Here is a 25563-nt window from a genome sequence, read left to right as displayed (position 1 = left end):
TCCACTAGATATTTCTGATAGGCAGCATGCCAGTCACATGTCTTACTTCTTCTTGAAGATCATGAAGACTCCACCTCCCACGAAAAGCAGCAGGATGAAGCAGATGACCGGACCAATCACAATCTTCAATACACTGGTGTCCTCTGCAACAAACACAGCAGCCGTTGGTTAGTTCACAGGGTCGGCAAAAAAGATCTACAGTAAATAATAATGGCTGTGTATAAATTGATAACAGAGCTAAAATAGGCCTCAGTTATTATGTAGCTAATCATCTACAAAACATGGCAGTATATTTTGGCAGTATACTTTTGAGGCAATAAAGGAACACTCTACCACATTCAATTCACCACATTTTCCACATATTTCCACAGCCAAAAAACCATGAATGAAACAAATGTCCACAGATTCCACTCTGGCCAACACATACAAAGCTTTCAGTCTTCACATGAATGGTTTGTTAGTGGAGCTTGCCTGTTGTAGCGAGCATAGTAGCATGGAGACACCGTAGTATCTACTGAACTTCCGTCATTCTGGTAACATAACTAATTGATCTTGAACTACAACAATAATGTATGTGAATAATACATGCCTGCTGTACAACAGCTGTGCAATACATTAAACATTTACATGCATAGTAGGTACATAGATATTACCTACACTTCTTACATATATTTTGATGATCATATGGATGAGAATATAAACCTTTCAATTACATTCAATTAATTCTGACTTCTGACACATTTGCATGTGTGGAAGTCTATTCATATATGTGGAATGTCTGAGAATGAATAACAGGCACATGTAAATGAGGTGTAAATAAATGGACAAGGTCATATATGCCTGTTTGTACCTTCATCTGAACATGCCTGCATTTGATATGCGTGTACATACGTGTGCTTGTGTGTGTGTTGCATGAGTGCATTGGGCTGTAAAGTGGATTACAAGGTAGAATAACAATAAATATGGTCAAGTGATGGTTCTTTTGGGACGGAACGTTTTTATAAGCTCCTTCTTTCTTTGTCTCACCTGCATATTTCACATTCTTCTCTTTCTGTTTCTATTTTTCTAACTGTTTTAATCTTTTGTATGGATGCACATATATACAGTATGCGTAACCATACTGTTAGATTAAGACAGTGCTGTCAAATACCACAGCGATATGCTTGTTAACTACTAATTAGATTAAGACAGTGATGTGGCCATGCTGCCTAATACCACAACTATATGCTTATTAATGCCAATTAGACTAAGATAGTAGTCTAACCAAACACAGACAGATGTAAGTTAACTTTAGTTAAACATAGCCTCCAGGCCTTACTGTCGGGCATGAAGAAGTAAGTGGTGTCTGTAAAAGAGCCATTTCCTGCCAGCGAGGTGGCACGGATCCTCACGCTGTAGTTCCCAGGATACACCAGCCGCAGCTTGGTGCCACCTGACTTGATGTAGGCTGGCCGTGACACACAGGCTGTGTGAACCTGGAAAAAAAAAAAAAACAGAAACCAAAAACACACACACAAAATCAGCACAGTTGGTGGCATCTACAGTAGAACCTTGTTTATCCAAACTCCTCCAGAATGTAGGTTGTTTGGGAGATAGAAATGTTAGGAACCGTGACAAGCATTTATATTAGCGACGAAAGATTATTTTAAGTATTTTATTTTATTTTGACTTTTGAATAAACATAAAACATCTTATTAAAAAAAGAATGGGATTCCAGAAAAACAAGGCAGTTCATCACTTCTGCAATGCTTTATACGATTTGTGCTTTAAATATTTGTAGTTGCAGGTATCAATAAAGAAATCATGCAAAACTGTATTTTAACATTCACAACGTTTTTGCATGAAGGCCATTTACCAGACCAGTCAGTCAGAGGTTTAGATAAAACATTATAAAATGTTGAAATGATTTTCTTCATTTGTTCAGTCTTTATTTGGAAAAGTCATTGCAGGGTTTGCCACATGTCGGCTCAGTGAGATAAACCCAGTACTTAGGTTGGACCTCCTAGGGCTCTAAACATCACTTTAAATAAATCCACACCAGTTTGCTTCGGCTGTAGGGTGTATAAGTAAGTGGTGTGTTTTCAGTGTAGTGCAGTGCACTAGAGATGTCATCTGAGACGCCAGTCCATCCCTGCCACTGCATTCTACTCTTCCTTCCTGCCTCTGTCGCTATGGTAACAGAGCTGCTACTGGCTCCTAGGGTCAGGCAGTGCAGCAATGAATAGCAATGAGAGATGAATCCACACATTCACAGCAAGTAAACAACAACACTCTCGCACACACACACACACACACACACACACACTCTCACTCAGTCACATGCACGCACGCACAAGCACACAAAAATATCAATAACATACAAACACTCGCACAGCGCAGAAAACATCAGCACACACACTGGTAGCACTGGGAGTTAGTAAACAAATATTTCCTTTGTTGCTCTATCTATATGAGGAACAGCGCAGAGTCGAACTTGGTCTCAGAGTGTATACAGCAATCCTTTCCTCGTCTGCCTCCCTTCCCATTCCATTCCTCGCTCTCTCCGCATTTCTTCCTATCTTCCATCCCCGTTTCCTTGTATGCCTCTCTCCCTTAGCCCCCCCCCCTCCCATCTTCCTCCTTCCTACAGCGTAAATCAAGATCATTCCTCCCCATCACTTTTGCTAGCTCATTCCTTCCCTCCCATCTTCATTCAGTTTTCCTCTATCGCTCACTCTGTTCGTCCCTGTCTCCCTCCATCTTAGCAAGTGAATCCAGATCACTCCTTCCCTCCCTCCTTCTCTCCTCTCCTCCAGTCCTGTGATGGTGGCCACTGACCTCCACGTCTCCAACCTTCCTGTAGAACAGCTCGTAGAGAATGATGAGGCCGTTAGGGGAGCGAGGCGCCTGCCACTTAATGATCACCGAGTTGGGCTCGTCTGCGATCATCTCATGGGTCACAGTGCCCGGGATGTCGTCTGCCTTCTCTGTAGGGTCCAAAGGGGTCATACGTATAAAAAACAGCTTTTAGAAAGACATCATATGTGTGTGTGTGTGTGTGTGTGTATATGTAACAAGGCAGCGTACATGTGTGTGTGTATGGCCCCCTTTACACCTGGAATTAACATGCGTCTTGTATCTGGATTGTGTCAAGATATGATTTAGCTGAATTACATTTACAGCTGGCATTAAAGTACGTCTCCAATATACACACTGATTTCTTGTATGCTTACAATTACTTACACTTTACAATTTATTTTGACAAGTATGTTATGAAGCACTGCATTTACACTTTATTAATGTGACCACATTCGTCTCTGACTGCCTCTGGTGGCCGTTTGGATGATCTGATCTTCAATGCCTCTTGTGTGGATTTTATGCATGTTTGCACTACAGTATCACCTATGACGCATGCCAATGCCAGATGTAAAGGGGGTCTGCATATGTGGGTGTGTGTGTGTGCGTGTGCATGTATCCAAGCACGCATGCATGTGTGTATCTAAGAGTTTTGCATTTGGTCTTACCCTCGGGCATAGTGCGGGCACTGACATAGGTAGCCATGCTGCAGCGGGCGAGGTCAGTGGGATGGTTGCAGGCCATGATCTCTATCTTATAGCTGGTAAAGTGATGCAGGTTGGAGATGACTGTTGACTCCTTGGAGTACACCTCCACCTGAGCAGAGAGGAGGAGATCAGGTCAGATCACTCCAATGGTGTCAATGATTTAATGAGTCTCAGTTTACACACAAATCATCTTTTTGTCTTATTTCAAAGTTTTGATGTCTTTATTATTATTCTAAAATGTGGAAAACAGTAAAAATAAAGAAAAATGTGGTGTCAAAACTTTTGACTGGTAGTGTAGTTAGATGCTTAAATGAGAGGTTAACATATTTAACTGCATTTTATGACCATGAATAAAACAGAGGTCAAAAGTGATTTAGAGATCTGGAAATAACCTTCATCGCAGAAGACAGTTAAACCTCTGAATCCATGATTATTCCTTTTCTCATTTTACATCTTGACCATAATTGGAAATAGCATTTAAATTTAGGATGGGAAACTCGGCAACAAATGATCAGCAAGTAGTTCTCTACAAGACTGACTCAAAAGTGAGAATGCATTAAGAATATATACAGTGTATGAGACCTTGGATCCCTCCCCGTCCTCGTCTTCAGAGGTGGGCGTGGTGGTGGGGAATGGCAGTGTGGCGCTGAACCTATGGAGGGCCTGCGTGGCGTTGGCAACTCCCACTGAGCGTCGCCGACGAGACGGTCTGGAGAGACAGAGCGACAGGGGAGCAGTTAGCGAAGGTCAGTTAAAATGCCACTGAGAAACACACTGGAGGAAAGCAGTTGTTGAAGAACACAATGCCAGATACTCTGAGAATCTCGCCCAAAAAATCTGGCATTGTGTTCTTTAACAACTGCTTTGACTCTGAATGACTTTGAGCCAAGCTAGGACCAATTATCAAAAGGTTCTTAAAAGTTGTTTGTTCATTACGAGTCCATGTTATCCATGCAGGGTTTAATCTGGGTTAGCGGAGCCTCCATCTACATTCATTGTGATGAATTATTATTGACATGAAGGGCTGAAGCCAAAGGAATTACATGTGAATTAGACCATGGGCAGATGGAGCAGTAGTGCGGAGGAGGCCAGTGGGGACCTCTGCTCACACTGACCTTTACAGTATGTAGCAATGCTGGCTGCATGACATTTAAACGCAGCTACCACCTCCTTCCCTGCACCTGCAGCCACCAACCCTCACCACTGGGTGGTGCCAATGAGCACTGTGCTGCCTTCACTTAACTGTCAGAGGTTATGAGTGTCAGCCCATCAGGGAGGCCATAAACTTAAAACAAATTGGAACACAGATAGGTTCAAGTTCCCCTGTACATCTTTGTATAGGATAGGCTGTAATCACTGCCTACTGAAGATAGTGAGTGAGAAAACCATCTCCCTTCCCTCAAGAGCTATTACCATCAAAGTGCCCTTGAGCAATGCACTTAACCCTAGGCTGCTGCAGTGAAGCTTCTCTGTTACTGTACTGGGAAGGTGTGGGACTGAATTAATGCGAAAGACGTTGCTGCTAAGAAAGAACATTTGTGCTCAGCAAAGACTCAGGTAGGTGAAAAAGTTTATCCCTTTGCGTGATGGCAAAGGAGAGCAGGAAGAGTTCCTTGTTTGCTTCAGTGTATGGGGGTGACCTTGGCTAACACTACAGCATGGGATCAAAATCCAGCTGAGGTGTGTGTGTGAGTGTGAGTGTTTGTGTGTGTCCAAACGGCAGTCTGCATGACTGCACCCCAGACTGGCATGAATGATAATGGGCACAGTAATCGCTCCCCTGGGAGACTGGAGGGAGAGACTGTGTGTGTGTGTGTGTGTCTGTTCAGGGGAGAGGGTAGAGACACGGGGGCCCAGACGATCAGCGCCTCCCACCCTCAACCCCCCACAGTAGTCCCCAGTACAAAAACAAGGGCCTACATAAACACACACACACACACACACACAGATGGACGAGGCAGAATTGGCACAGAGCCACTCTGACACACACATCATGGTGGCTGGGACAAAAGAGGGGCGATCTAGTCTGGCTGGGTGGGGAGGGCTGCAGTGTTCCTGTTGCTCTGCCACAAACAGCCACAGGGGAAACAAACCGAACCAGTGGCTCCTCTTGGTGCTACTGTAATGTGGAATGTACTGAATGCAGACAAGCATTTGAAACAAGCACGCAATTCTTGATACTCTGCGGCCAGATTGGTGCAGGTTACCTTATTGGGGCTGTTGTGATAAGTGGTGGGCTAAAGTTGGCCTATACTTGTTTAGATCGTGCCGTCTGTCACTAATAAGTCTGTTCATAAATAGGTGCAGTGGGGTTTGTTAGAATTTTTGGGACCAACAAACCAACCCTACCGACTTACAAGAGTGACTAATACTAGCTAAAAACTGACACCTACTCTTACAAAATGACTGACAGCAAAAGATGAAACCAATCCTATTTGGGGTTTTTTGCCGTCGTTTTTTTTTCATACTTACTTAAGTCCTTGGTTGACAAAATAATCATACAAACTGGATCATCTATATTTTAGAGATACTGAAGGGTTAGGGTCTTGTCTTGTACCGTGTGTGTCAGCATGTACTGTGACACTTATTTGTGTGCATGTCTCTGCACCAATGTCACCAAATTCCTGTAGATTTATTGTGCTTGTCAGTTTAAGTGATTCTGATTCTGATGTTTGAGTTTGCAGAAGATCCTATTGGTCACATAGACCACTAGATTCACCACAGGATTAATTTATTCATTCACAAGATTCACAATGGCTGTTTAGGAAGAACATTCACAACATCTAAAAATAGCAGCAACACAGAGGCACAGCCAGGCTTCCTTAGAAAATGATGCCACATGTTGAATGAGGTACTTAGTAAGAAGTAATGTTTTGTTTTTTTTCTCAAATGGAAAAATGGCATTTTGGAAAAAACTGTGTGTAGTGGTCACCTAGTGATTTCCCATACCACACATACCAGGCAACTATTACATACTGTAGTTCCTTCTTTGGTTTGGTTTCTGTGTGAACTTTTTTAACAATGCGGCTAGTGTGTGTGTGCATTTGTTCCATGTTCTGTAGATACAAGCTTGTGACAGCTTGTGTACCTACCAAACATAAAACAAACATCAAACGATCATCAAAAGGTTGTGTGTGTGTGTGTGTGTGTGTAAGCCCAAGGCCCTATCAATCATCAGTACATCTATCAGGCACCTGTGCTTGCTCCTCCACCTGCCAAAAGAGCCTTAGGTATAAAAACGAACCGATCCAGGAGCGGAGGCCATGTTTATCACATCTCCCTGGCATGGGAACTGGGCAGAAATCTAGGCTAATGGAAGTGCTTATCATAACATCTGACCCATTGATTGACACCTCCACCATCAGCATTATCAAACATGCTGGGGAGTGGCAGCCATTTCATTTGTGCCATGTAGAAAATGTCCGCTCCTTCCTACAACAAGATTACACCATCGAATTATGTGGCAGCTGCTAGGTCTAAATTAACATACAAACATAAAAGACTGGAGCTCGCAAGCAAGGATTGGTGAGTGAACGCCGAGGGAAAAGCCCCTTCAGTGTCAATTAGTGCCTCTGATTAAGCATTCCACCACTGACAAAGCAGAGCCATTGGACTGTTTGCTCCGACTGAACAGCAAGGAGATGAATGGGGTTACTGGCCATTAACTCCAGCTGTTATCTCTTTGGCTTACCCGTTGTCAGAGGCGGGGCTTACAGCAGGCGAGGTTCTGGAAGAGTTGGTTAGAGATCAGGTGTGTTCAGCCACCTTCATCTTTCTATGAACTCATGTCAAACATTATATTGTGGTATCAGCACTTTCATACAGTGCTTAATCTGAAGCAACTTTGGGGTCGATTCACTCAGTTCAAAATAGAAAGTGAAACTACAACTGACTTGGTTGTGACAAAGCTTTCATTCTCAATTTCTTAACAACAAAACGTCATTTAGTCCAAAGCATAACCCAGACAGTGTCAGTGCCATGACGATCCACTGAACTACACAGGATGGATGTAAGAATATTTCTACACCAAAGGATTTCTAGTTTTTGAATTCTGAAGAAAATCCACTCCTTGAACTGATCAAGGTTAAAGTGAGTGGACCCCAACCCTGCAGTATACAGTATGCCACTGCAGTCGTATTATATAAGATCCCTCCCTAAAACACCAGTGTGTTCTTACCCAACTTGGAAACAGTATGTACATACAGTATGTTATTCATACCTGACAACAGTTAATGACAGTCAAGGTTGTGTACCTGATCTCGAAGACCTCGTTGTGGAGGTAGTTCTCGAAGGTCTTGCGGTACTCTGACTCCTCCTGCTCCTTCTTAAGCTGGATATCGGTCTTGGGGCAGGCGCAGCACTTGGCCCCTGAGGTGGGCTCATCAGTCTGGTTCCACTTCTGCTCGTCCTCGCTGCCCAGGTGGGTGGGGGTACGAGACGGCAGCTTCATTCCTAGGAGGGACGAGGGTCAGAGGGTCGGAGGGTCGGAGTGAGACAGAGAGAGAGACAGCCAGACAGGTATGAGGTGAGTTGTGCTGTACGTCAACCAGCAGCAGCTAATCTGCTAGCCAACAGATTTATGAAGTAGGCAGAAACAAATGGGGCGACCCATGGCTGCTAACCTTGCAGGCAGTAGTCAAACTTGTACAGGTCACTGTCCTCGGGCTGTTTACGACAGATGACCCGGTAGTGGGTGATGTTGCCATTGGGGTTGGTGGGGGGCTTCCACTTCAGGATGATCTGGGAGGAGGAGTTGGAGGAGGAGATGGGGTCCAGAGGTACTGAGGGCTCTGAGAGGGAAGGAGGAGGAAGATGCTGAATCAACATTCAGGACTGTATTGTTACAGTATGTCAAATCACAGTATTAAAAAGTGTTTGAATCTGTTCCACTGTGTCACCTTTACCAACGCAATACTTCTGCCAACATGTTACAGTCTTTTAGCTGTGTGGAATCTATTTTCAACATCCAAAACACTGTACCGAGGCATGAGATTCGCAAGTGTATGTGTGTTTTTAAGCCCTGTGACTCACTGGTGGCGTTGGTGCGAACATAGATGATCTCGCTCTTGGCTCCGTGGACCTGGTGCTCGTCAGAGGCAGACAGCTGGGTCTTGACCATGATGGCATACTGGGTCCAGGGCTTCAGTGGTCGGATCAGGTACCCCGGCTCCTGCTGCTCCTTACCCTCTGTGGCGCGGGGGGGCGGGTCCACGTCAGCAATCACCCAACTGTTGGAGCCACACGCGTCCTGTCCGTCAAACTCGGTCACGTTCTTATACGGCCTGGGGCAGGGGGATGGAGAGATGAGAGAGATGGATCAAAATCTACAACTCAAATGTGAGATGAATAAAAGTAGCAATGGAGTGCTTGGTAATTAACTCGCTTGGTAAGGAAAAGTCCCATGATGTTTGTCGGCTACTTACGCCTCCTTGTAGAGAACCATGAAGCCCAGCAAGTCTCTAAAGTCCAACGGCCAGAAGGGCTCCCACTTCACCATGATCTTATCTGACAAGGTCTTGATCAAGGTGAATTTCAGCAGTCGGTTCTCACCTAAGGGACGGAAAGGGGCAATGTTAGGTTACAGTACATGAGTTTAGTAAAAGAGGAAATGAACAGAGTAGAATACTGTGCACACTGCTACTTTCTCCGTCAAGGTGCAGGCAATCACATCCCAACAATTGAAACCATAGAAAGAAAGAAGATACAAAGGACCTGGAAGTCAAGACATACACTTGAGACTTGAGAAAGGTACAGCACATAGAGTACAGTACAGTGCATACAGTACACAGAGAAGTGATGCGTGTGTGGGTATTCTTTGCATGAAGTAGAGATCAGAGAGACAGCTGGAATATAAGTGTGGTAGAAAGCAAAACTGAACAGATTGTCAGGACTGGAATATTAGGAGACATCAAAACTAAACAGATTGAAAGGGAGAACCCTTTCCATTAGGCTGAACATTATATTTATGTTGATATTGCAAGGTGAGAAAATGCTACAACTGCATCACCAGGGCTAAAATATGGACATTTTAAACGTGGTGAGAGTCAGAAGCTGTGGCTTCTGGGTGTCTCTTACAGGAGGCCTGGTCCCCGTTGTTGCGGACAGCAATGTCATTCTTAAGGTTGCGCTCCTTGGTTCCCGTCATCTCCTCCATCTTACGGATCTCAGACATGCAGAGCTTGGAGTTGTAGTGGACGAACATGCGGCCATGCTGGATGGTCAGGTTGTGCTTGGACCAATCCCACAGCTCACGCAGGTTCTGGTTGTCCAACGCAAAGAAGGAGTGGATACTAAGAGAGGGAGGAGGGGAAGGGGAAGAGAGAGTGGAGACATTAGACACAATATTTGATTTGCTGTTTATACAACTGGAAGTTTCAGCCAAGCAGTCTGATTGGTTGAAGACACATTCCAGCCAGCTAGAAATTGTTCTCGTTTTTGTTTGTACGTACATTGGTAACAGTTGTATTAAAGCCATAATACTTAATATATTATTTCTATAGCTTGTATTCTATAGCAATATTTTTGGCAGGCGAGTATAATGAGTTCAGAATATTATTAAGTTCCGAACATGGCAACATGACAACAAGACATAGAAATAAAGCTATCACATTTAGAGTAGAAGTGGAGATGAAAACATTTAACTTTTCAGGTGGACAAGAATAAATCTGCTATTACAAACTGGTCAGTGTAAGTGAGGCAGGCTGCATCACTTTTACAGTGATTTCTGTGCAATCCAAAAGCCTATGAAATCAGTTTTTCAGTTCAACAATGGCCAGAAATTATTGTGGTCATTTTAATAAAATACTACATGTATTTTACGCTATGATGTTTTATGTGTCTAATCTGGATATTTACGATATTCAAGAGGAGAGGAGAGGAGAGGAAAGGAAAGGAGAGGAGAAGACTTACTCTCCCTCCAGCTGCTCCCCCCTGATGATGCGTAGCTTGCGGAGGAAGGAGAGGGAGACCAGGGCGTAGGCTCTGCGGATGGTCAGGTAGCCTGTGATCTCCTCAAGCTGGCCCAAGTTAGCCTCCAGCTCAGCTGCTATGTTATCTACAAGGAGAGAGAGAGAGACAGGTGATCAGGCAGAGAAACAGCTGCTATATTATCTACAAGTAGACTGACAAACAGTTGGTCATAAAGACAGCCACTAGGTAATGACCATGGGACAGACAGGTGGTCAGACAGACAGACAGACAGACAGCATGTCTTCTACAGTTTGGAGACACAGACAGAGACACAGTTGGACAGACAGGTGGATGAACAAACGGTATGACTGGCAATCCTGATATAGAGACACAGACACACACACACGGGCTTAGAGATTTGAGCTATCAATAGTACTTCCCCACCAGGTCAGGAAAGGGCCATTTTACCCATTTTCTTCTTCTTTCTGTTACCAATTAACCAGAGAGGTGGAGGGAGTGAGATACAGACGTAGAGAGACAGATACTGAGAAAGACTGAGAGAACCAGTACTTACTCCCTCCTTTGATCTTGATGATCATGTTGCCGTTGAGTACGGTGCAGCCTCTCAAAGCCTGGGCTGAAGTTACCGAGTCGACAGTCTTATTCCCCACACACAGCTTGGGACACAGGCCTGCACACGGCGAACAGTTCAACCTACACACAGAGAGATACACACACAGATTAGGACACGGGCCCTACAACAACATCCTAATGAACGAGGTGAGATACAATGTGTGTGTGTGTGTGTCTGGACTCGCAAACAACTTGGTCATCCACCAGTGCTGTGTGTCAGCGTTATTTGATGCAGTAATTACTGGTTGACGCAGTGGGCAGACAACCTAATGTTGATGCAGGTCAATACAGATCAATTCAGACAAGCAAGGAGTTTATATGCGTTTGATCAAAATGGATCCATTGCGCTCGATACGTTCCAAAGCTGCAAGACAACATTTGAGGCTACAGTTTTCTTAACAGCTTACAACCAATGTCACACTCTCCTCCCCAGTCAACTTTTATGACTCATTCGCATTCCTACATGACAAGCTAAGTGTCGAGACAGCGCTGAAACGTCGCAGAGTAATGCCTTAACTGGGAGCAAACAACAAACTGTGTTTTTGAGAGAAGAAAACGACAAATACCAAGGATGTTTCTGTGCTCAGATATCACAGGAATGGAATGGAGCAGGATGGAATGGAATGAGACTGGAATGCTATGTGACGGGCTGGCGTGGCGTAGGTGGGACAAGGGATGACTTGGCATTTTGAAATAATAGAGCTAATCTTTTCAGAGGAATCTAACTGATAAACATCTGTTCTACTCACTGGGATCTGATCTGTTCATTATACGTCACGTCCACTCACACATGCCGGCACGCGCACACATACTGTACACACACACACACACACACACACAGCTCTGGCCTCATATCTGCAAGTTTGTCATGTGCTTATTTTTGTTTTTATCTCGTTTTTTATCTTCATTTTTGTCCTTTGTCCCAAATGTACTTTGTGACAAACCTGTTTATTAAATTACTTCACAAATAAAATGTACTTGACTAAATATCAGACAGTTTTTTCCTAATTATAGTGACAGCAAACAGTATGAAATTTGCAAATAAAGCAACAAACTTGACAAATGACAAAATCCTTAAACATTTTAGCAGCAGTGAGAAAATGGCTTCTCAAGCCAAGCAACTCAAACGAGAAACAATCAAACAGGACCTTGGAATCTAATGAATGAGCTGATGGATTCAGAGGTGGATCTGTATAATTCTCTCAATTAATTTGATAAGCCCTGTAATGAATCCATAGGCTTTTAGGAGTGGAATTAGATTACGTAATCTCTCATCCACATCTGAGCCTCCCTCCTTTTACTAGCACTGGGGGAGAGAGGAGAGAGCTTTCTCATCCTTTGGTTCAATTAGTTCCGTTGCTCATGCAACACACACACACACACACACACACACACACAGAGCACAATCAGAGACAACAAAAACAACATGGCTGGAACACCAGCTGCAGTTCCCAACAGGCATCGCTCTGTTTCTCTCTCTCTCTCTGCTCTGCGAGTGGCGTCCTCTCCCTGCAAACATACACACTTATGCAGACAATCACATACACACACACACACACACACACACACACACAATGAGCTGTGCGGCCTTGATAGCGTTGCCTTTCAGGAATTCATTCACAAAAGCCAGGCCTAGTCTAGAGAGCAGCCAGGGACACGCCACACAGAGAAAAGGGACCCAACGCTTCATTCACAAATGAGCACTCTATTTTTTTTTCGAAGCCCTCTCGAAAGAACATAATCCCTCTCTTTAATTCCACTTCCAGCCTTGACATCCCTAACCACACAGGTCTGGTTTAGACATAAGCTGAAAGGCTGCAGTTCGGCTGGTCGGTCAGTCGGCCACCACGGCTACCAACCTTCGACATTTTGCCCCCAACACACCCCCACTCCTCTACAACTGACTCGGACCCCACCGACCGATAACCTCCCCCACCTGCCATCTCCCCAACGACGTTTCTCTGTCGCTCATCCGGCCGTTAGCTGCTCATGTGGAAAACAAACAAGGGAGAGGAGAGGGGTGGATGGAGGGAAAAGGGACAGGAGGTGGATGAGAGGAGGAGAGGAAGGAAGGGTGGGTGGAGAAGGGAGTGGGGGGTGGTGGGGTGAAGCTGTGTATTACAGAACAGGACTTATTGCTGCATGACTGCCTCACTCGGGCCACTCCGCTCCGAGGTGGCCGTGCAAGAAAAACAAGAGAGTTACGTCAAAATATTCTGATTCCTGGAAAAGCAGATCCAGAAATATGGGGAGTGGGGGGGGGGGGGGGGGTGAAGAAGTCCAATCAGGCTTCCAAAACTCAGGGGTGAGGAGACAATGGCATCAAAAGGCAGCCTTAACAGCCACCTATTTAAAGCAGCCCCCGAGCCCTGGGAACAGCTAACAAAGGCTGCTATTGTTCACTGCGGGGGCCACGCTAGCACTGCATGAACTGCCATTTGCTAGCTCACCCTGTTTTAATGCTATGTTTATGCAGCTCTTATTATAATCCCCCCCTCCCCAGGAAACACACACACACACACTCGTGCACACAAGCTGGCATGCACACATGCTTTACCCAAAAAAAAAAAATCACGCACTCACAACACAAATCCTGCCGCTACGTTCCCCCAAAAACATCGTCGTAGACGCCACTCTCTGTAGTGACACGCAACACTGAGCTCCAGTCGTGCTGTTTTGGTCCTTGGCTGGCCTTTCCTCTCCACCCTGACAGTGCCAAATGACCCATTACACGCCCCGCTTCTCCTAGATTCCACCTTATCAAGCTCTTAATAATTTACATCAATCACAGGCCAAATCTGCATGGTTTTCCCCCTATGACTTCTGACTGAGTGGAAACACTCCGTAATGACCTCTCTAAAACAACAGTGAGAAGAAAAACTCAAGCGGATATTCTGTCTCTCTCCATCTCTCTCCCCCACATGGAAAATCGTAAATTCAGCTTCTCAAACGTAACGCTCTAGTTGCAGCGTAGAAAGAGAGAATGTTTTGGGCCGTTGTATTGAAAAACACAGACACACAGACAGACAGGCTGGGTCCAGTGGCGGCTCTTAAAGGGACAGTGTATATCTGTCCAGCTGAACTCTGTGACTCGGGCCCCAGGGTCTGCTAGAACCATCTAGAACAGAGGCCGCAGCTGATGCTTGGGTTTGGTTTGGGCCCAGGCCCGGCGGAACCAGACCAAATATACAGACACACACACACACACACACACACACACACACACACACTGCTGTGCTGTCAGAGCCTCCAGGAAAGATGAGCAAATTCCATCATGGATGTTAGTAAAGGCCGAATGCCTAGAGAGCACAGCTAGCTGTCTGGAGAGACAGGGAGGGACGGAAGGAGAGACTGAGGAAAAAGACGGAGAGCTGGACACCTAAAAGAAGAAGGATTTTAATATTGATACAAAATCGGCATCATAGAAAAAACATGATGCAAACCTCTGGGTCTCCAGCTTGGCCTTTTCTCCAGCTCCGACCCATCCCTACACCTCGTCCATCCTTATCAGTGTGAGTGTGTGTGTGTGTGTGTGTGTGTGGGTCCGTCTGGCTGTCTGGGTGGGTGATTTGTGTGTCTGGGTGTAGCCGCTGCCAGCTAAGCCACTGTGATGACGCTCCTACTGAAACCAAACCATAGCAGCACAACACACACACACACACACACAGGCCCTGATGTTGCAACTGCAGCAGAATCCCAATGGAAAAGAAAAGTCTGGTATATAACATAATGCGCACGCACATACATCCTTACTCGGACACATACACAAACACACACACACACACACACAAAGGATGCCATTCTGCCTTGTGCCTCAGGGTGTATGACTGAGACTTAAAGCAATGTTCTTCACTGCCTAAGCACCTGATAATCCCTGTAGGCTGGCAGCATGCAAGGGAAAGTGTCACACACACACACACAGTCTCTCTCTCACACACATACACACACACACACACACACACACACACACACACACACACACACACACAGACAGACATGGATGAAATGTCCTTAGCACTGTTCCCTTAGGGTGTACTAGAAGCAGTGGGATTTATTGCATAGGACATAAGTGAAAAAATGCCCTCTCACTCTGTGCATGTGTGTGTGTGTGTGTGTGTGTGTGTGTGTGTGTTATTTGCCTAATAAATACATCTATTTATACCTCTCCCTATCTGGACACAGTGGACATTTCCCCCAGACTGCACCTGGAAAAAGCAACACGGCCAAACACCTTACCAGGGCCGGGCTAATGTAGTCACAAACACGTTCTGCACACACACACACACACAAACGCACGCACGCACACACACTCACACATATATACACAAATACACACATGCACGCACATGGTTATACCAGAAACACACAAACACCATCAATCATCCAGCAACCTGTGGCTTTTGGCGTAGCAGACATCTCCAGCACACAACCTGCTCTTATTAGAACAAACTCAAAGAAATACACCTCTCTGTCCTTCTTTTTCCTCCTCCTCCTCCTCCTCATTCACTCCCTCTCCGTCTTTCCTCCTACTCCACCCTCCATTCCTAATGTCCTGATCTCTGTCTTCATATCAGCAAAACACACTCTTGCTTTCAGAAAGGATGAAGCACCACTTGTGTTCAAGCTATTTGGTGCATTTGGAGGCAGAATATGGCAAGAATACTTTTATTAATACAGAGTTTACAAGTTCGGTGATACACGCCGAATTAGCCTTCAGCGTAGCGTGGAAACACCATCAGACTTGTTTTTATGATATTTGTCTTGGCATAGCATGATCTTATTTCACAAATTAAGCTTGGGCTGCTTAGGCAGCTCCTGTGATGGATGTGTCATCAGCAGAGGTGGGAACTCGAACCACATGACTTGGACTTGAGTCAGACTTGAGTCACAATTTTAATCATTTGAGACTTGACTTGATGCATGAAGAGAAGACTTGAGACTTGACTTGGTTCTGGTGACTTTGGACTTGACTTTGATGACTTGAAAAGGTTTCTAAAGTTTTGACAAAATATCTTGTGTGTGTGAAAGTTAGGAGATTTATTCCACCAGACGACTGAATTAAATTCTGTTTTCTGAATTTGTATTGAATGATTGAAGATAATAAATTGATACTGGACATTAATGACATGGACTTGACTTGGTAATCTAGATTTAGACTTGGGACTTGATATGAGACTTGTGCCTTAAGACTTGAAACTGACTTGGGACTTGAGCAAAGTTGACTTGGTCATACCTGTGGTCATCAGATTTGTCTACCCATACAGGGGTGAGGGAAGTATTTTACACATCATGTTTATATTAGAAAATGATATTTTGGCCATATTACCCAATCCTAAGTATATGTTTTCTAAACAGCTACTGGTGCTAAATGAGGAGACCAATAATGTTCTCTCCCCTAACTACAAGTAGCATTGCTAAATAAGGTTGTCCCCTTGCTTGTAACACATGCAGACAAAGCTGTGAATTGAAAAGGACCAGGTGAGGTCCAGACAGCTTGTAAGATTGCGTTTACATTTACATTCAAGGCACTTAGCTGACACTCTTATCCAGAGCAATTTACAAAAAGAGAGGAGGTTGAGTGTCTTGCTTGAGGACAAAAGGCTGTTGCAGGGATCGTACCTATGACCTTTCACCTATGTGACATATTCTCTACTAGGCTACCCTGCCACTAGATAGGGCCTGCCCTACATGCTCAATATATCATCCATGTAACCGTAAAAATATTTTTTTGGAGATGTATTAGAGTGGCGTTCCTTCTGCAACATCGCTGCTAAACATCAAGTCCATCAAACTGCCACCACTCTCTTGTGTCCGAGGAAAGATGGACACACAAAAAAAGCATTTCACGCACTATTGTGATCACACTGCAAAGCTAAGCAAAAGGATTTTGGTTACACTTGCAAAGTTAGAAAATGTGTCTAAAGCTTGCATGAGTATCTAATTTTCTTTTTTCTTATACTTCACAAGTGATGCAGGCTTCTTCATATTTTATTTCCTCAGTCCAAAATGTGCAGCTGGCTGTGTATACTGTGCTAGTGACACTGACTATGTTTACATGTAGCCTCTTGAGCCATTAATATAATTTCACATGATATTTCATATCTCATATGAACTACTCAACCAGACTATAAGTTGAGCCCAGTTTGCCACTGAATAATCCATTCAATAGGAAAATAATTGGCTATTAGGTGCATAAAGACCCAATCACATTACTTCACTCCAGTGCACCCTTGTGTGCTAGTGCCAAAACAATCAACACTTTGGATAGATTAGAAATGTTTCTCTACACTGATAAAAAAAATATATATTTATGCAACACAAAATAAAAGTACAATAAAAATATGCATATAATCTGCATACTTACATTCTGCCTACAGAACTTTTATAAACTGCTGTGGACAAACATTTGTTCACTCGTGTCATTTTGGTAATGCTTTTACTCGTGTAGCGGCTGTGTAATCACAGAGAAAGGAATGAGAATGACACTGTAAAAACACCAGGGACTCATTTACCCCATTTCAGTTAGATTACTTAATTTGTATATGAAATGATGTAGTGTCTCATGCATGTGTATGAACTTTGTATTTTGTGCCAAAGAGCGACTTCGTCATTATGCTGATATTAAGCTACTAACACCCTGTGTGGTGTTATCAACTGATGTTTGTTAGTATGGTATATGTTTGTTGATTTGCAATGTGTTTTTATTATGTGTTTTTGTGTAAACCCTATCTGCAAAGCAAATTCTCCTTACAGGACAACTAGGTTTTCAACTGAACTGAGAATAGTTTTTCAGTCTTTTCACTTTAGAATTAAAAGTTGTGAAGGTTGAGAAATAATGAATGCCCCATCGGAAGAAAATAAACCGCAGTTTGTATTAATGTTTTTAGGCATTAGTAGTTAACCGAGTGCTACTGTCTGACTTGTGGGATTAGGTGGAGGATCAACCTCAATGCCAGGTCATAATAAGTGGTGGGTAAACTACAATAATTTACCAAACTACCCACAACTTCTAACTTATTGCGAACCTACATGTAGTTAAAAGCTCCCCAGTACAGCTCAAGGTCGATAGAGCAGGTGATGTTTTGCCCTCTTTGCTCCTCTATTGCCATATCTTCCTCACTTATCTTCTCTGTAGCCCAGCTGCTTCTCCACAGGAGCCAAGAGACTTTCCATAGTGGAAAAAAAAATACTCATACTTCACCCTTTTTGTTTGATCAACTTCCAAACGCCGTCATCTCTTGTGTGCAAATGTTATTGTCTGTGTTCAGTGTTCACAATCCACTTGTGCAGATGAGGTCACAGGGGATGAATTGTTGTGGGTGACCGTTACATCTACGATCATGTAATGATGGCCACCATCAATAATGCGGCAGTGTTGATGGTGGTACCATTCTAGGGTTAAGTCCATAGCAAAGCCTTATCATTTTAGTGTTTGTGTATACGTCTGTGTTCGTGTGCCTGTGTGTGCATGTGTGAGGCAGATGTACCTGGTGATGTGTGTGTGTGTGTGTGTGTGTGTGTGTGTGTGAGCCAGACGTACGTAGTGGAGTTGATGGTGGTGTATCCAGAAGGACACTCTGGTATGCAGGCCCCGTTGTGGATGACGTACTCGTGGCAGCCTGACTCCCGGTCCTGGTTCAACTTCTTAGTCTGCTTACACTGATTGTGGAGGTCCTGGATAGAGCAACAGGGACAATACATATCATTCAGAGAGAGAGAGAGAGAGAGAGAGAGAGAGAGAGAGAGAGAGAGAGAGAGAGAGAGAGAGAGAGAGAGAGAGAGAGAGACACACACACACACACACACACACACAGGGAGAGAGGGAAGGAGAGAGAGAAGAGAGAGGAGAAAAAGTAGAGAAAGAGTGGATGTAAGTGTCTGTGCGTGCCTTTGATTATTATCGGTGTTTTACAATAAGTCAAGTGATGCAAGCGTCTCATTTGATAAAACGTACGTGCTCAGTGTGTGTCACAGAGAGTGTACTATACCTGTCTTTGAGCTAAATGTGATTTGTTTTAACCTTGAGAACCCATTAACCCATTACCAACCTGACAGAAAGAGAAGCTGACGCAGCGCCAGCCCCTGAAGACGTAGTATCCTGGAGGACACTTGTCTACACAGGTGTCGGCGTGCTGGAGGTTCCTGCAGGCCACACAGCTACTGGCGTTCCCTGACTCTGAGCAGCCGCCCAGGCACTGGTCGTGGCAGCAATGGCCCTGGAGGCTACACGCACCATGCTTACAGTTGTCCAAGCACACTGGAGAAAGAGAGGGAGAGAGGGAGAGGTAAGAGGTGGTTAGTATCATGTTTGATACAAGTGGACATTTGGGACTGCAATCAATAACGCTTTATTTTGGCCCCCACTTGCAGCGGCACTTTGTGTTCACCACGGTCGTGTTTTTAGGTTGGTATTTGGAGACCAGCGGGAGAGAGCTGGGACTCACCCAAAGTCCACAAAAACACTGAAAAACATTCTGCTTTTACAGCAATAAGGGTGCAGAAGCAAAATAAAATAAAAACAAAATACCAAATAAAAACTGCACTGGACGGCATGTACACTGGACTCTCCCTCTGTCACACTCGCTCTCTCTAGAATTTAACGGCTCACAAAACATTAAAACAGGAAGGGGCGGACCAGACGAAAACCCCAGGGCCAAAATGGCCACCAAGTGGTGGTTTGCTCTGGTCTGAGAGCAATGAGGGCACACACATGCAAGTTTGGGCGTACTGTATGTACACACACATGCATACACATTCACATACATGTGTGCGTGCCTTCATGAAATAAAAGCAGGTGTCCTCTACAAGGCTTTGTGGTACATTGATTCTGTTACTGCTGTTGCTGCTCCAAGAGAAAATGAGAAAGGTGTACTGCCAACAGAAAGAATCCAATCCTGTATCTGAAAAATATTTAGTTGTCCCTTATAAAAACGACAAACTAACGGCAGAAACAACAAAGCATATAAACATCAACATCAGTGATTTCCTTGCTAGGTGATGGATTGCTAACTCAGCATCATTCCCGAATTTCCTCTAGGGGATCAAGTGCATCTCATCTTATCTTATCATTAACATGACCAGGCCTAAATTGTTTCCTTAAGTATCAACAAACACATACATATGCGCAATTTGGCCAAGCCCCTGTAGTAACCAACTAATTGCTAATGGGCTGAACCCTAAACATCATTGGCTTGACATGTCAAGTTTGATTTGACCTATTGGGAAACACCATTTGGTCAAATAGGCTGAGTGTCAATTGTGATTGGATTAGCTGTCAGATTTGACCTGTGACCTGTAATGATCTAATAAACAAGTTCTTATCGCCTTGTCCATGGGCCAATAGAGACTCATTAGATTTCAACATATACTAAACCCTGACCTTTTTAGCAACTGGACATACTGACTGACCAGCTGAAGGATTGGGTGAAAGATAGGAAATCACCACATCAGCCACAGGTTGGTAAATGTTTACTGTGGCTGTTTTACTCTACCAGCTACTTTAGCAGGTAACAAAGCATCATTTGAGTATCCTATTGTATTTGAAAAACATCTAGTAGTCAGGTAAAATAGAAAAAAGTTTGGGATTTAGCAGCCACTGTGACCTTTAGACAAAGAATGTTTCCTGCTCCAGTTGGCTTCCTGATTTTCAATTAAGTGCAGCACTCATCAGCTATCAGTCTAAACAGACAGAAAAGCAACTGGATTGTCTTGAGTGTTTCTATAATCGAATCTATCCCATGCTTTAAAATCCACGTGGAGCGGGGCAGGTTTGAGGAGAAGAGACTAAAGAATATTGGAATGTAGGCCAACTCTGACCCCCTGTTGGTTTTCCTGTCCGTGGCCCTGTGTGTTAATCAGTCTCTCACACCACGTCCCTCACTATACTGTCAGCTTAGATATCACACGCTAACTGAACTACAGAGGGCCAGGGCAGAAGAAAGTGCTGAATGTAGGGCAGACCTAGGTCAAAGAGTTAGCTGCAAATAATTCTTAGCGTATTTTTAACCTGCTTTGAGGCCCAGATGGGTGGGGATTTGCTGCATCAAGACAATGCAGACAGTGCCAGGTAATATGTCAATCAAAGAAAACTATACTGCATTGATATTCAAGTGCTTACGCATGATTGCCTAACCTTTCTGGCACTTGCATTGCCCTAAGCGGTAAACCCCACCCATCTGTTACTCTCGGCAGGATAAAACAACATTAAGAACTGGATCATAAATACTATTTGACCCAGGTCTGACATATGGGATTCATTCTGCATTTGACTGTATTTTGACAAAATTCTGTGATATTTACTACAAACAAAAGAAACACATACTGTTCCTTAGCTGCTGAGAAAAGAGTTGAAGAAATAAAAAAAACATTTAGCAGAGTGCAATGGGGGCACGGTGTGCCAGCTTTCAAGGGATACCACCTCTGTGAGGACATCACATGAGCTCTCACTGCCAAGGAAACAGCTAGGACCCCTCTCCTGCACGGGAGGGCTGCCCATCGTGCTGCCTGAGCAAAAGCAGAGAGGACAGACGGGGCCGTGGCAGGGGGGAGAGGAGGAGGGGAGACTGAGAGGGACGGGGGGGTAAGGAGGCTGAAGGAAATGAAAGAGCAATGAAGAAAGGGAGGACGGGGGGTCAAAAACACAGAGAGAGAGACAACGACTAATGCAGAAAAAACACCACCTCCGACCTTCTGAGATAGTTCATGCGGGGGTCTCTCTCTCCCTCCTGATCGCTCCACTACATTTTCTTTACTATGAGCTAGTGAACCTGCCCTCGCACACAGCCTCTCTCTCTCTCTCACAGAAAAAAATGCATAGCTCTCCTGTCTCCTCCAGCCCTCCCCCTCTCTCCTGTCTGCTGTGTGTGTACATGCTGTGACCACGCCATCACATAACAGAACAGGGAGAGCGGAGACAGACTCCTGATCCAGCTCCAGCCGGCGATCCACGCCGGAGTGCCGCTCCAGCCCCAGATCCACCCTCAGCTTCAGCCAATGTGTTTGCTGGCTGGGGGAGGCAGCCATTCAATGGCCTCCTCCATGTCGGGGAGGAGAGACGCCCAGGGTTAACCCTGGCCTCGCTGGGGCAGACAGGGGGCAGACGCAGCCAAGGAGCCAGCGTGCCAGGGAAGATACTACTGGATCTACTGCTGCTGCTTTGGGTGAATAAGAACAAGCTTGAGACTGAAGCCTGGCCAATGCAGAGTTAGACGGAGCTAGTGAATCAGCTTTGCGTCAATTCCATTGAATACAGGGCCACAGAAAATCAGTTGTTTACATCTCCAAGTTCTACTAATAAAAACAGGCACCACGTCAATGTATTGCCCTCTTATTTTTCTTTCTTTTTCTGTCACTGTAAAGGGCTTTTGGATGGTATATTTACTCCTTTCCCTCTCCTGTTTCAATCAGATCCCAGCACAGTGCTCTCAGCAGGGAGTACTACAGTAGCACAGCGCTAACGCCGCTACTGCAGCAGCATTATTTCAATTCTGCTCACGCTAGAGCTGGGCTACACAAGCTAGCTTCTCTGCCAAACACGCTCCAGTCAGCTCACTCATTCATTCATCCCCTCCTCCTCCTCCTCTTCCACTGTCCTCTTCTCCATCCATCCCTCCTCCTCTCCTCTCCTCCATAGCCTCAGCCTGCCTTGCACCACTATCTATCTCTCTATCTGCCTGCCTGCCTGCCTTTCTAGGCCACTCTGCCCCTCCCACTTTCATTCATACAACGCCTTGTTTTGTTTTCATGCTGGGTGGATGGGGGGATGGGGGGAAGGAGGGATGGATGGAGGGATGATTTCACTCGTGCTTCCACAACAACAAGAGGAGGAGGAGGAGGAGGAGGAGGAGGAGGAGGAAGCGGCATCCCGGAGAGCTTATCTCTCATTAAGCTACACACGCACACACGCATGTAAACCTCACTGTGTCATTCAATAATTTGCTCGCTGCTTCCCTAAACACACTGAGTTCCAGTAAGGATTTTAAATGCAAAGCCTGATCAAAGGTGTGCTGTGTTTACCTTTCATTTGGCCACGGCAGTAAAGAGCCTTGGCTGCTCAGTCCCCAGGGAAGGAACATGGGAGAAGCCGAGCAGCCAATAGCGCGCAGCCACACACGGCAACACTTCCTGCTCTTACACATAAAACCTCCCCTTTAATTGGCAGTGTTGTCTACAGGCAAAGCGCTGGGAACAATAACAAACACGTTTTTACCCCAGAGCCATTTACTCAGGAGCACGCACACACACACACGCACCCTCTTACACACACACACACACAGCTGCTGGATTCACGTTTACTATATTTGGCCACGGTGGGAGTCCTAAGCTTCAAAAGCTTTGCTATAAATGCTTCTAGTGATCTGATGTAAGACATTCACCCTGAGAGAGTAGAGGAGAGAGAGGGGGTAGGGGAAAGAGTGTAAACAAAAACACACAAATCCCTGGGAGGGAGGGAGGAGAGGGAGTGATACTGTCGTCACCAGCGTCAAAATACACGCAAGCATGCACACACACACACACACAGCAAGGCAAAGGTCTGTTTGTGTTGACTTTGTTTGACAGTATTGATAAGTATGACAAGAACAATACAATCACCAGCACGGCCAGGGAGGAGAGGAGCGGGGGAGGGAAGGGAGAGGGGGAGTAAGGTGATTGGAAAAGAACAGGAGAGAGGTGAGAGGTAATGTAGAGGAAAGGGTTTAGATAATATGATATTGCTCCAACACATTTCCAATTTCAAAAGTCCACCATTTTTCCAGACCTTAAAGGCAGTCGATGTAAGATTTTCACTTTAATCTAGCTACAATCTTCTCAGTAGGTCAAACGATACGGTGGAGGGATGAACAAATAATATATTCATTCCCATTTGGTAAAAAAGCTCCTCCCCTATAGCTGGAGCCCCTCCCATCCTACAGCGGGTGAGTAGTGTAAAATATGGTTCTATCTTAAATATACTACTCCTAACTGGCTTACATTGTCAGTGTTGGACTGTTTGAGAATTGATCGCATGTGTTTCGCTGGGTGAGGGGGTACGCATGCAGCACTGGGGTGGAGTCTTTGGAGGTTTTGTCTTTGTTTTGATGTTTTTGTTTCTGTGCGCCTGCAGGGGGTGCTATTTTATATAAATCTTAGATAGTACACCTTTAATTTCTTACATGGATGTGAAGATAACCGAGCAGCAAATACCACAATATATCAAATGATAGTAGGCTACAGAAAATATGTCATTTACATGTGTATCGGGATAGAAACATTATATTTTTCCATACTAATTCAATGCTTTTTATGTGCAATTACCAAAGTTTTGGGAGCAGAAAATTATAAAATTCTGTTTCCATAGTTTTCCCGACTTGCATAAGAGGTTGAACTGAGAAGTATATGCAGTCATACCCTTCCTTTCATTCTCTCTACCAGCCACTCCCTCTTAGGCTTATTGACACACAGATAAAGAGCAGCCATTATGCAAGCAACTCGCTAAACACAGGAAGTAGGAGAACCTGAGAGGTGTGAGTGTGTGTCTATCTGTTTCTGGCTGTCTGTCTGGGTTTAGCAGTAGTAGGACAGGTGAAAACAGTGTGTTTCAAGTGTGTGTGCCTGCAAATAACAAGCTATTTCAATGTGGTTACAGAGATGCCTGGGGCCATGCTCTAGTTGATTTGATGAAGAGAAAGGGAAGCAAAAGGACAAACAGCCTAAAGCCAATACACATCACCTATCCTGCCAACACAACAGACACACACATGGGCCCTCCAGGTACATGCAGCCGGGTACAGCTAACTTGCTTGTGATGTCAGTCCCTCTTCATCCCCATTAGCATTACAAATATATTCATTTTTACCTTTATGGAGTCTACTGACAGCAGCAAGCAAATATGAAAAATCCCTTAGCTTTCAACATGACAGGCTAAGTACAAATTAGATGTTTAGAATTGGTTCCCTGCCAACATAAAAATAATAGTTTGAATGGGAATATACAAGTGGAGGATGCTAGTGTGTTTTTCCCACTTAGCCATACGTCTCAATTTGTATCTAGCAGGCGAATGTGAACAAGCAAAAGAGAAGGGCGAAGAGGGGAGCTATAAAGTGCCATTGGGGTGGTGAAACTCTTGGCAATTTTTGTGGCAATGTAAATGTACAATACTTCCAGAAACATCGTGAGACACATGATCAAAAATGTATTGAAATGTCAGTGTGTCCCCAAGAGTGGCTCTGTGTATCATTGCTCCTAAGTAAGTGTTGTGTTAACAGTGGGAGAGCAGACTTAGAGGGGAGTATTCCAGCAGTCACCACATCTTCTCTCATTCTATCAGCTCTAATCCTGTTGAGCTCAACTGTCACCAAGACAATGATGACCATGACGCTCTGCGGTGTCTCTTTACAGAGTGTGTATGACTCACACACTGACGCTCGAATCTAAAACGGTAAATGTTTAGATAAGACGTTTATGCCTGTCCACGGGGTCTTGCGCAGATGAGATTTGTGCA

At 44.6% G+C, this 25563-nt stretch overlaps 1 protein-coding gene across 1 annotated transcript in view; it reads right to left on the bottom strand.

The window, feature by feature from the left end:
- insrb (insulin receptor b) overlaps positions 1-25563 on the bottom strand; it is a 90130-nt gene that overhangs the window by 11528 nt on the left and 53039 nt on the right. Inside the window, exons 3-16 of the mRNA XM_078285790.1 lie at positions 19133-19341; positions 18625-18758; positions 11026-11165; positions 10452-10596; positions 9618-9832; positions 8966-9092; positions 8574-8824; positions 8165-8332; positions 7796-7994; positions 4125-4251; positions 3504-3651; positions 2818-2966; positions 1319-1475; positions 47-143 (exon numbers count right to left, since the gene is read on the bottom strand). Coding sequence (XP_078141916.1) covers positions 47-143; positions 1319-1475; positions 2818-2966; positions 3504-3651; positions 4125-4251; positions 7796-7994; positions 8165-8332; positions 8574-8824; positions 8966-9092; positions 9618-9832; positions 10452-10596; positions 11026-11165; positions 18625-18758; positions 19133-19341 — 2266 coding nt within the window. The remainder of the gene's footprint in view (positions 1-46; positions 144-1318; positions 1476-2817; positions 2967-3503; positions 3652-4124; positions 4252-7795; positions 7995-8164; positions 8333-8573; positions 8825-8965; positions 9093-9617; positions 9833-10451; positions 10597-11025; positions 11166-18624; positions 18759-19132; positions 19342-25563) is intronic.

Source organism: Centroberyx gerrardi, chromosome 9 (genome assembly GCF_048128805.1).
Source record: "Centroberyx gerrardi isolate f3 chromosome 9, fCenGer3.hap1.cur.20231027, whole genome shotgun sequence".
Taxonomy (NCBI): domain Eukaryota; kingdom Metazoa; phylum Chordata; class Actinopteri; order Beryciformes; family Berycidae; genus Centroberyx; species Centroberyx gerrardi.
The sequence above is the reverse complement of the archived record's forward strand: the minus strand, read 5'-3'. Positions and strand labels throughout refer to the sequence as shown.